The sequence below is a fragment of the Microcaecilia unicolor genome, chromosome 13 (assembly GCF_901765095.1).
Source record: "Microcaecilia unicolor chromosome 13, aMicUni1.1, whole genome shotgun sequence".
NCBI lineage: Eukaryota > Metazoa > Chordata > Amphibia > Gymnophiona > Siphonopidae > Microcaecilia > Microcaecilia unicolor.
The window spans coordinates 72,935,725-72,948,183 of record NC_044043.1 but is presented as its reverse complement, the minus strand read 5'-3'; the positions used below and the strand labels follow the sequence as shown (position 1 = coordinate 72,948,183).

At 47.0% G+C, this 12,459-nt stretch overlaps 1 protein-coding gene across 2 annotated transcripts in view; it reads left to right on the top strand.

The window, feature by feature from the left end:
* The window catches only part of CFAP74 (cilia and flagella associated protein 74), a 119,138-nt gene extending 107,022 nt beyond the window's left edge, over positions 1–12,116 (top strand). For both annotated transcript variants that reach the window (XM_030186085.1, XM_030186084.1), the window contains exons 34-38: positions 703–857; positions 2,289–2,418; positions 5,384–5,511; positions 8,669–8,803; positions 11,568–12,116. In XM_030186085.1, coding sequence (XP_030041945.1) covers positions 703–857; positions 2,289–2,418; positions 5,384–5,511; positions 8,669–8,803; positions 11,568–11,666 — 647 coding nt within the window. In that variant the 3' untranslated portion in view covers positions 11,667–12,116. The remainder of the gene's footprint in view (positions 1–702; positions 858–2,288; positions 2,419–5,383; positions 5,512–8,668; positions 8,804–11,567) is intronic.
* The last annotated feature ends 343 nt before the right edge of the window (positions 12,117–12,459 follow it).

Here is a 12,459-nt window from a genome sequence, read left to right as displayed (position 1 = left end):
CCACCCCCAATAAGATGTACTTCAGAATATCCAGTGCGTTTTTTCTAGCAAAAAGGTGCCGGGTATACTATTTACAATGTCAACACAATACGTAATAGTAGATGACGGCAGAAAAAGACCTGCATGGTCCATCCAGTTTGCCCAATAAGATAAACTCATATGTGTATACCTTACCTTGATTTGTATCTGTCATTTTCAGGGCACAGACCGTATAAGTCTGCCCAGCACTATCCCTGCCTCCCAACCACCGGCTCTGGGACAGACCGTATAAGTCTGCCCAGCAATATCCTCGCCTCCCAACCACCAGCCCCGCCTCCCACCACCGGCTCTGCCACCTGATCTCAGCTAAGCTTCTGAGGATCCATTCCCTCGGAACAGGATTCCCACATTATAAGTGATAGCGAAGGATAAGGCAAAGTTTTAACATATAGATGGGTAAGAAAGTAAGGTGACTGATTTGAAGAAAATTGCACATGAGGTGTGCTGCCACTGGGTGGGTCTGAAGCGAAACTGAGTGGGCCCCTGCCCAACCAGACTCACCTGTAGCTACGCCATTGCAGTGTACTATGATGACAGTGTGTCATGTTATTATTAATTTACCCATTTCTGACTGTCTTGTTATTCTGACTGTATGCTATGCTGGTTGGTGGTGGGGTTAGTATTCTGTAGTGAATCTCAAATCGCAGGCCACTGTTTCCACAGGCACGCAGAACTTTAGTGGTTTAAGTGTGTTCAGTGTGTCTCCAGTAGAAGGAATTCTTGACCCTGGGATAACCCAGGATTTTACAGTCACCTTCAGCCCAGACCACGAGAGTTTGTACTATTCCGACTGCCTCAGGGTGGAGCTCTTCAACAAGGTAAGTCAAAGACATTCTGTGTTTATGTGTAAACTGCACAAAATGAGTCTTAATCAAAGAGCAAAAAAGTTCACTCTGCTATTTACTAAGGTGTGCATTATTTGCTAGCTAACATGTGGTACTTGGCAGTAATGTGTGTTATTGACAATGACACAGCGTAGGTGAGATTTATTTTTAAATTATTCTGAGCTTGAAGCATGGAAACGTATACAAAAACAGCTCATTATTATACAGAATGAACCCACAAGTTGTGTTTAACTTCATAAGCGGTATTACTCATGGACAATTAACAACAGGAGGAATTTAAAGGAACTGGTGCTTAGGGGAAAATACCCTCATACCACCCAATCCCTTAAGAAATAATAGATTCCCCCCCCCCCCCCCGCCCATGCATTTTCAATTAACCGCCCACATCCTGATACATTTTCAAATAACAGCCTCCCATTGGTCCTTCCACTCTGAGCCCCCCACATTCCCTCGGTGCCTACTAGGTAGTGTTACCATACGTCCGGATTTACCCGGACATGTCCTCTTTTTGAGGACATGTCCGGACGGGTTTTGCCAGTCCGCCCGTTTGCCCGGATTTCTGGACAAGCAGGGGGCGGGCCTATCCTAGCCTCTCCTCCCCTTACTTACTATCTACTGCCCTGGTGGTTTAGTGACCTCTTTGGGGCAGGAAAGAGCCCTGCCTTGCCCTGCATTCTGTTGCTGTGATGGTCTCGGGATTCAAAATGGCCGCCGAGAGTTGACGCGGCCTCGCGAGACTTCAACTCTCGGTGGCCATTTTGAATCCCGAGACCGTCACAGCAACAGGATGCAGGGCAAGGACAGAGCTCCGGGCAGGAAAGAGGGGGCTCTTTCCTGCCCCGAAGAGGTCACTAGACCACCAGGGCAGTAGATAGTAAGTGGGGGGAGGGGAGGTGACGGGGGGGGCAGGGGAGGGGAATATGTGACGTGAGGTGTGGGCGGGGCAGGGGGTGGGACATGTGTCCTCTTTTTCAGAGGACAAAATATGGTAACCCTACTACTAGGGGCCTCCCAGTAGTTAGTGAGGAGACAGCAGGAACGATCCCCCCCACCCGGTGCCCTGGTAGTTCCCTCAGTCAAAATGGTGGCATCAGACCCACTAGTGGTAATTTTGAGGTGCTTTTGATAGGGGTTCAGGCTGTGAAATAAAGGAGCGCGCCCTTAGAAGCTTAATTATGCAAGTATATTGTTTATATGAAAAGACCTGAGGAAAGGCTTTTATGGCTAGTAAACCGGACTGGGAGGTTTTAATAAAGGGTGAAAGTCTGTCTGTGATTCACCACTTTCTTGCAGCGTAAGAATCCTTTGATCTGGTATAACTGTGTTAATCTTCTATTATTTGATAATCATACATTTTGCTGGAATAATCTTCAGTTCTAGCTGTAAAATGTTTGCTCCTTACAGGAAATAGCTCATGTAATCCATCTGAAAGGAGCATCAAGAAACCACATGATGTTCGTGGAAGGTGGTGACCCTCTGGACGTTTCTGTTGAATCTCTAAGTATAACACCAACCTATGAAGACAGCACTAAAGGTACTTAGCTCCCTTCTTAAAACAGAGAAAATGCCAGCAGCTAAAGATCATATGGCCTGTTCTGTCTGCCCATCTACACCAACTACTACACTTGAAAATTCCTCTGAGATCCTCTGTACTTGTCACATGATTTTTTTTTTAATTCAGATACCATCGTCATTTCAAGACGGTTCCACTTATGTGCTACCATTTTTGAAAATAAATATTTCCTTAAATTGCTCCTGAATCTATCCCTGTTGAGGGCCGCCGAGAGCCGGGGCCGGGCCCGGGACAAGACCGCCCCCCCCCCCCACCCGAGGTCACGTCACGCCCCGCCCCCCCCACCCGAAGTCGCCGGGCCCCCCCCCTCCACCTGAAGTCACGTCACGCCCCTCCCCACCCGAAGTCGCCGGGCCCCCCTCCACCCGCTGCCGGGCCCTCCGAACTAACCTGAAGCGCCTTCACGTTCGTATCGCAGCAAGCAGCAGCAGCATCAGCAGGGCAGACCTCTCCTTCCTTCCGTGCCCCGCCCTTGCGGATGTTACGTCAGGCGAGGGCGGGACACGGAAGGAAGGAGTGGCCTGCTGCTGCTTGCTGCGATGCGAACGTGAAGGCGCTTCAGGTTAGTTCCGGGAGCTACGGAGGGCGGGCCGGACTGCAGCGCCGCCGGCCCCCCCCCCCCCCCCCCCCAGAGGCCCGGGCCTGGGGACTTTTGTCCCCCCTGTCCCCCCCTCTCGGCAGCCCTGTCCCTGTTCACCTTCTTTTATGGCCCTCCTCCTTCCAGAGCTTCCTTTCAGTTGAAAAAGGTCTATTTCCTGTGAATTTATGTCTTGGAGGTAGTTAAAAGTCAGTGTCATATCTCTCCTCTCTCTCTTTTCTTCTGAAGTATAAATATTGAGATCAGTCTGTCTCTGTACATTTTAGGAAGACCTCTAACCATTTTAGTAGCTACCCTCTGGAACTACTCCATCCTGTTTATATACTTTCAAAGGTGCAGTCTCTAGAATTGCACATAGTACTTCAGATGAGGTCTCAGAGATTTATACAGAGACACTGTCACCTCTTTTTTCCTGCTGGCCATTTCTCTCTTTGCATCCTTCTGGCTTTTTCCTTTCTTTGTCTACCTGTTTGACTGTATCTAATGATCTTAATAAGATCAGCCCCTGATCCTACTCTTTTTCTATACACTGAAGTATTTCACCAGTTTCTTGCATTTTTGCATCCCAAATGCATGACCTTGTATTTTATTGCATTCAGTCTTAGCTGTCACTTTTCGACCATTCCTCAAGCTTCACTAGATTCCCTCCTCATGTTGTCCACACCTGCCAGGATGTCTGCCCTGTTGAAGATTTTGGTATCGTCAATAAAGAGGCAAACATATCCTGACAGCCTTTCTGCAATACTGCTTCCAAAAAATGTTGAGCAGAACTGGACCAAGAACCAATCTCTGCAGCACACCACTGGCAAATCCCTTTTTCTTCAGAGCAAACTTTGCCAACTCCAATTCAAGCAATTTCTGACCCAGTCACTTTAAGGCTCATACCAAGAGTGCGTAACTTATTTATAAGTTGCCTTTGTGGAGCCATGCCAAAGGCCTTGCTGAAATCTAAGTACACCACATCTAGTGCTCTCCCCTTTCCAACTCTGTCCACCCAGTGAAAGAAATTGATCAGATCATTTGACAGGACCTATTTTTAGTAACACCGTGGATCTTGTAAACCACTGTTATTCCAGAAACATCACAATCCTCCGTTTCAATAGTGTTTCCATTCATTTACTCACTACCAAGGTCAGACTGACCTGCCTGTAGGTCCCAGCTTCCTCTTTCCTTTCACTTTAGTGGTGAGAAACCACATTTACTACTACTACTACTACTACTTAACATTTCTAGAGCGCTACTAGGGTTATGCAGCGCTGTGCAATTTAACAAACAGAGACAGTCCCTGCTCAAAGAGCTTACAATCTAATAGACAAGTGAACGGTCGGTCCGATAGGGGCAGTCAAATTGGGGCAGTCTGGATTCACTGAAAGTTAAGGGTTAGGTGCCGAACGCAGCATTGAAGAGGTGGGCTTTAAGCAAAGACTTGAAGACGGGCAGGGAGGGGGCTTGGCGTAAGGGCTCAGGAAGGTTGTTCCAAGCATAGGGTGAGGCGAGGCAGAATGAGCGGAGCCTGGAGTTGGCGGTGGTGGAGAAGGGTACTGAGAGGAGGGATTTATCCTGTAAACGGAGGTTACGGGCGGGAACGTAAGGGGAGATGAGGGTAGAAAGATAGTGAGGGGCAGCAGACTGAGTGCATTTGTAGGTAAGAAGGAGAAGCTTGAATTGAATGCGGTATCTGATCGGAAGCCAGTGAAGTGAGTTGAGGAGAGGGGTGATATGAGTATATCGGTTCTGGCGGAATATGAGACGTGCAGCAGAGTTCTGAACAGATTGAAGGGGGGATAGATGGCTAAGTGGGAGGCCGGTGAGGAGTAAGTTGCAGTAGTCCAGGCGAGAGGTAATGAGAGCTTGGACGAGAGTTCGGGTGGTGTGTTCAGAGAGGAAAGGGCGAATTTTGCTGATGTTAAAGAGGAAGAAGCGACAGGTCTTGGCTATCTGCTGGATATGCCCATCTCTAGTCTTTCAGGACCACTGCTGACTCTAAAGAAGCATTAAAAAGGTCAGACAGCAGAGCTGCCAGAACTTCCCTAAGATCCTTCACAAATTTAGATGTATTCTATCCAGATCCATTGCTTTGTCTACTCTTCCTTTAGCTAACTCCTCATGAACATGGTCTTCTGGAAATCATTCAAGGTCTACCTCCTGTCTATTCCTATTTGTGTTCATGGAGACCTGAAGAAAGACATGAAATGAAAGTTATATGCTGAATCTCCGCCGTAAGAAATTATCAGTAGATACATTTCATAAGTTAAATAAAAAAGATGTTATCAACATCTACCAATACCCTCTATACTGTGTTAAATTGCTGATTCTTTGTTTGTTTAGACCAGGAGGAAACAGCAAAACTTGTGCTACTGAAGCTGCAGTGTGTTCAGACACAAAACACGATCACACCAGCGGTTAGAGAAATTTACATCGGCTCTGTGCGAACGAGCCAAACATCAGGAAGGAAGGTAAATGCAACGATGATCACAAATCTAACCACTGTTCAGTCTGGCAAATCAGCATTTTGTCTCACGGTGCAAATCTTTATGAGTACTGGTTAGAAACAAAGGGCCAGATTCAGTAAGTGACGCAGAAAAATAGGCGCTGGGGAAAATTAGCTCAGCACTGTTCTAGGCCCAACTGAAATCTGGAGTAAATCCTGGCATGCAAGATGGGCGCAGATCCCCGGAATTCTCTAATACTGCGCGCATCTTTAGTCAATGCGCCTCCCATAGCCCTGCCCCCTTTTTGGGTTGCTCTTGAAAAGATTTGGCTGTGGATCTTTATAGAGTCACGCACAGACAGATCCATGTGCAAATCCACATGAGTGCCAATTATGTTGTTGTTACATTTGTACCCCGCGCTTTCCCACTCATGGCAGGCTCAATGCGGCTTACATGGGGCAATGGAGGGTTAAGTGACTTGCCCAGAGTCACAAGGAGCTGCCTGTGCTTGAAGTGGGACTCGAAGTGGTCCTGGGGAACTGACTCGAACTCAGTTCCCCAGGACCAAAGTCCACCACCCTAACCACTAGGCCACTCCTCCACTCTTGCTACTGTTTGAGATTCTACATGGAATGTTGCTATTCCACCAGCAACATTCCATGTAGAAGTCGGCCCTTGCAGATCACCAATGTGGCCGCGCAGGCTTCTGCTTCTGTGAGTCTGACGTCCTGCACGTACGTGCAGGACGTCAGACTCACAGAAACAGAAGCCTGCGCAGCCTTCTACACGGAATGTTGCTAGTGGAATAGCAACATTCCATGTCGAATCTCCAATAGTAGCAACATTCCATGTAGAATCTCCAATAGTATCTATTTTATTTTTGTTACATTTGTACCCTGCGCTTTCCCACTCATGGCAGGCTCAATGCGGCTTACATGGGGCAATGGAGGGTTAAGTGACTTGCCCAGAGTCACAAGGAGCTGCCTGTGCCTGCAGTGGGAATTGAACCCAGTTCCCCAGGACCAAAGCCCACCACCCTAACCACTAGGCCACTCCTCCACTAATTAACGTCAATAATTGCTTGTTAACAGCAGATTATTGATTAACAGCTCATCTAATTTATTGTGCATAGAATCTGGAGGAAAGTATGATATATAAAGCCCTAAATTAGATGCTTTAATATCAATTTCATATTAATTAGGTGGGTGAGTGCTAAGGCTGACCAAATTTTTAGTTTTGAAATGGCCTGAAATCCAAGTTTGGGATTCGACTGAAACTCTACCCCCCCCCCCCCCCCCCCCACCACCACCACCAGAGCATCCTCCCGGCCCCGGCTTCCCCGCCCCCCCAAATACAGCAGCTCTCACCGGGTTGCCACCACCACTAAGTGAAACATGGTGCAAATCTCTGCGCCTAAATTAGCCACATATCTCCCCTTATTCTACAACAACGCGTGTAAATGCTAGGAATGCCCCCATTCTGTCCATGCCCCTCCCATTTCTGCACCCCCTTTTTTGGATGATGCGTAAAGTCCAATTAAATTTAATTAGTACCAATAATTGCTTGTTCAAAAGTCAATTATTGGCACTAATTGGTTTGCTAGTCAATTAAATTGTGCGTGCAAATTAGGCACATGTCCAAATTTGTATGCACAATTTTGACGACTTTTATAGAGTTAGGGGATATATGTAATATTAGGCAGAACATACTAAATCTGCCCCCCCTTCTGCTTTGGCACTACCCTGATAGGAATTTTTGGCAGCACTGTGGGTATAGTGCTGCTGAAAATTCAAGGAGTGGAGGAGTAGCCTAGTGGTTAAAGAACCAGTCTTGACGTCCAGAAGTGGCCAGTTCAAATCCCACGTCTGCTTCTTGTGATCTTGGGCAAGTTACCTAACCTTCCATTGCCTCAGGTCCAAAATTAGATTGTGAGCCCTCTAGGGACAGAGAAATACCCAATGTACCTGAATGTAACTCATCTTGAACTACTACTGAAAAAGGTGTGAGCAAAATCCAAATAAATGATAGAGGACACATGTTTTGCAGCAGCTGCTAAACATAATCCCTTTGAAAATTTGTTTAGGAAACAGAGCTTAATATTCCTCACATTGGCTCCAATACTTGTCCTGCAGTAGTAGAAAAAGTAAGTTGGAACAGTTAAAAGCATAACCCAGGAATTTTACAGACTTTTATATCCATCACAGGTGGGGCCGCTGAAAAGCAGGGCCGCCGAGAGCCGGGCCCGGGACAAGACAACCCCCGGGCCCCCCCGCCACCCGAGGTCGCCGGGCCCCCCCTCCACCCGCTACCAGGCCCGGAACTAACCTTAAGCCTCCTTCTTTCACGTCGTGCAAGCAGCAGCAGGGCAGACCTCTCCTCCTTCCTTCTGTGCCCCGCCCTCGCGGACGTTACATCAGGCGAGGGCGGGACACGGAAGGAAGGAGTGGCCTGCCCTGCTGCTGCTTGCGCGAAGTGAAAGAAGGAGGCTTAAGGTTAGTTCCGGAGCGAGGCGGGCGGGCCACACTGCAGCGGCGGCGGCGGGCCCCCCCCTGGAGGCCCGGGCCCAGGGACTTTTGTCCCCCCTGTCCCCCCCTCTCGGCGGCCCTGCTGAAAAGTAACACACAATGGGGTAAATTCTGAAAAAGATCGCTGAAATTTAGGTGCTGGGATGTTGCGTGCTAAGCACGAATTCTGAAGCAGCAGTTGTGCGTTCATGCACGTAGCTTTAGGCCTGAGCATTTCCGCCAGCTCAATGGGCTGGCATGAATGCTTGCGCCTAACTGTAGGCAATCAGGCATGTAAATGATAGTATTATCCCATAACTTTCATGCCTGATATGCCTTGACCTGCTCATGCCCCTTCCAGGTCCACGCCTCCCCTTCAGGTTGCGCGCTCTGGAATTTGAGCGTGTAACTTATAGGATGGCGATTAAGGACAGTTATTTGCATAACAGTTAATTGGTTCCAAGTAGCACCAATTAAGGCCAGTAATTGGCCATTAACTTCAATTTTGAATTAAGGTATGCTTGCAACTGACTTTATTCTGTAACTTGCACACCCAACTTTACATGCTAATTTATAGAATTAGGGGAAATGGGTTCTGAGAGGAAGCTAGTCCATTTCCAAAATTACTTTGGATTGTACCATTTACTTATCTCTTGCATTTTACTTCTCTTTTGTAGTCTGTAGAATTTACCTTGGAAAATCTGCCACTCTTAAACCACAATGGATTCAGTGCTGAGCCTGTAAAAGGAATGGTGGAGCCTGGGCAAAGAAAAGCCATCAGCGTTTCTTGGGTGCCACCTGCTGGATTTGATGTATGTGAGACCGTAGGAAATCAGTCCATCTAAAATAGACCATTTGTGACCATCTCTGGGAAAAAGTGGCTAAAGTCATCAAAAACAAAAAAAAAGAGGTTTTAATGAATTCTGTTAGCGCAAACAATTTGTAATACAAGAGTGCAAACCCCATCCTTTTGTGTGATAAAATTAAAAAAAAAAAAAGTTACAGAAGTCAAACATGTAACTTTTGCAGGCTGCTTATGGACCCATGACATGAAAAATCAGCTATTCTCAACATTTTGGATCCGCTACTTGAATCGCCTTTTCCCAGAGAGATGGTCACATTTTCCAAAGTTTCTGGCCAAGCTTTACTGGTCAATTAGCTATATCAGTAACTCAGGGAACTGTATGCTCCCTGTCCTCCCCCTCCCCCCCTCCCCCCCTACCCCACCCTACACATTAATAGCCTCTCATACACTGATCTCTGGTGTACAAGGTCACAGCTTGTTTAAACATTTAATACGACCTTTGAAAATACATTAGTATAATGGGAGAATTCATAATTTGTGTTCAAAATGTCCTCCTTCAACCTTGATACATTCGCAAAGTCTTCAACGCCGGGTTTCATTAATTAAGAACTCAACTGTTTTGCAAGCTCGATACCCCGGAGCTCCATCCTGTTGAAAAATGAAGTACTCAGAAATGTCTCAAATTTCAGGCAGAAGTTTCTGCTGCAGTAGGACGTTTTCGGTTTATTTGGAAAAGGGGGTCCCTTTTTTCTGGATGTATAAAGATATATTTTGATACCCTATCCTGAGTCAGTCACAGTTCTCAACAACTGCTCCCTTTCCAGCCTTCAGCCTGCCATTTTCACATCCAGTGGATTTTCATCTTCCCTTATATTGTGATGTCCCACTAAGTTTATAACAGGTGGCCAGGGCTCTGAATGTACATAAGTGCTTATAGTGCACCTATTTGACAAAGGTAACCTATGTGTATTTGTGGCTTTATAAAATACTAGTAAAAAAGGCCCGTTTCTGACACAAATGAAACGGGCGCTAGCAAGGTTTTCCTCGGAGTGTGTATGTTTGGGAGAGTGTATGTGAGAGTGACTATGTGAGAGTCAGAGTGAAAGTGTGAGTGTGGGTGTGTGAGAGAGAGAGTGAGTCTGGGTGTGAGTGTGTTTGTGAGAGTGTGTGTGTGAGAATGAGAGTGTGTGCAAGTGTGTATGTGAGACACAGTGTGAGAGTGCGTGTGTGTGTGCGAGAGAGAGAGTGTGTGTGAGACACAGATTCTCTGTGAGAGTGAGTGTATGAGACCAAGCGAGTGTGTGAGTGACTGTGTGGCACATAGAGAGTGAATGTGATACATTGTGAGACAGAGTGTGTGAGAGTGAGAGTCAGAAAGACATTGTATATGAGAGAGAGAGTGTGAGCCTTGCCCTCCTAATCCATGCCCATCTGTCCCCTGCCCCCTCCATTCATCCTTTTCCAGCAATTCCCCTCTCTCCCTGAGCCCTGCCATCTCAATCCATGCCCATCCATGCTTCTCTGTCCCCTGCCCCCTCCATTCATCCTTTTCCAGCAATTCCCCTCTCTCCCTGAGCCCTGCCATCTCAATCCATGCCCATCCATGCTTCTCTGTCCCCTGCCCCCTCCATTCATCCTTTTCCAGCAATTCCCCTCTCTCCCTTCCATGACCCCCCCTCGCATCCATGCTCTTCTGTCTCCCATGTCCCAGCATGTCCCGCCCCCTTCTTCCCCCCCCTTCGCATCCTTGCTGTCGTTTCTCCTCTGCCCTCCCGCTCCCATTGTTCAACTGCCCACCCTCTTCTCTTCCCCCTACATCCCTTTTTTTTTTTTTTTAATTTACCTCCGTGGCGGCGGTTCCGGCAGCGCAGCGTCAGGGAAGGAGGCGGCGCTCCCGACGTCTAGCCTTCCCTTCGTTGTGTTCCGCCTTCTTCTGACGTCATCCTTGACGTCAGAAGAAGGCGGAACACAGCGAAGGGAAGGCTAGAGACGTCGGGAGCGCCGCCTCCTTCCCTGACGCTGCGTTTTTTTTTGCGCCGTCGACGTCATGACGTTTGCCCTGGACGTCATGACGTTTGACGCGAGGGCGGGGCAGAGACGGCTGGCAGCCTGGCTGGCTTCACACCACGAATCCACGAACCCTAAGAAATGTTTGAGTGACTTCAGAACGTTGTCCTCATTAGAACGTTCACGGTGCGTTTTATTATATTAGATAAGTAAAAGCTTCCACATAAAGCTGCACCTGCTCCAAAGCATGCTCCAGTGATGCAATTCCTGTCAGGCAGAGAGCACAACCCGAGCGAGGGCCTGTAGAGGAAGGTCCAGCATTGGTGCTCGAACTACTTTACAGTGCTGTGAACAAATATGGCTGAAAGCAGCAGCATGGGAAAGCAACGTGGCACACCATTCATGCCGCTACTGCCGGCGGGACTGGGGAGTGAGGGAGGGGAAGAGGAGATGCTGCAGCCAGTCCGGCTTATCTTCCAGGAACAGAGTTAGTCTGGGGATTTTTCGTTGCAGCAGTACCCTGTATGGTTATGCCTAAGCTGCTTAATATGTTACCAATCCTAGCAAGGAAAATCGGATGGATAAGCTGGACCATACAGTTACGAACCATTCTGACACCCTGCTTTCTTATTGGAAGTGAGGTACCAATGGGAGGGAAGAGATATGCAGGGTTAAATTGCTCTGTCTCTTATTTTTAACATATCTTAATACATTTCTTAATGAATTATATATATACATATTCTTTTCTTTGTTTTTTATTTTAGCTGAAGTATCCAGCGACTGCCACAGCACAACTAACAGTAAAAGGTGACATTATAGAGAAGTACAAAATTATATGTTCAGCTCTTGTGATTTCATCATAAATATATGACAAGTGAAGTGGACATTCTGGACATCAGTGTGAAGGACGTTATAGGTGTGTGTGGCTCAAAAGGAACTGTTGAAATTATACTCATAAGTTTTATATTAAATGGTAGGGATTTTTTTCCACTCATTAAAATTTCCACTTTTCTTCAACATTTGGCATGTGACGATGTGTTTGTAAGTTTAGGGTGCGTTAACAATAAATCAGGAAACATTTCCACCTCTGCTTCCATCTCTAGTTTCTTTCAACTCATTTTAGTACTAATAAGCCCATAATTAGTGGGGACAGACTCCGGAAAAACATAAGAAAGTATTTCTTCATGGAGAAGGGGGTAGAAAAACCTCCTAATGGAAGCAGTGAAGGCAAAAGTGGGGTTGAAACTCAAGAGAGTAGGAGACAAGCACAAAAGAGTTGCAGGTGTGGTGAAGCGAGAGTAAAGTCTTAAATGAAATAGGGTTTACCATACAGTACTCCTAGGGCCCTATTTACTAAGCCTTGATAGAGGTGCGCTAGTGTTTTTAGCTCACACTAACCATGTAGATGCCCATAATGTTCCTGTGGGCGTCTACACGGTTAGTGCATGCTAATTTTTAACATGCGCTAAAACATGCTAGCTCACCTTAGTAAACAGAGTCCCTAATCTACGAAAGTAAGTGCCTGCCTAAGGGGCCATTGCAGAAAGCCGTACACTAGAGCCATTCGCTGATGACTGAGTTCATGGCTTCTAATGCAAGCTTTCTGCAAATGTCTCAATGCAAGAAGCAATGAGCGTGCAAATTACTGCTGCGTTA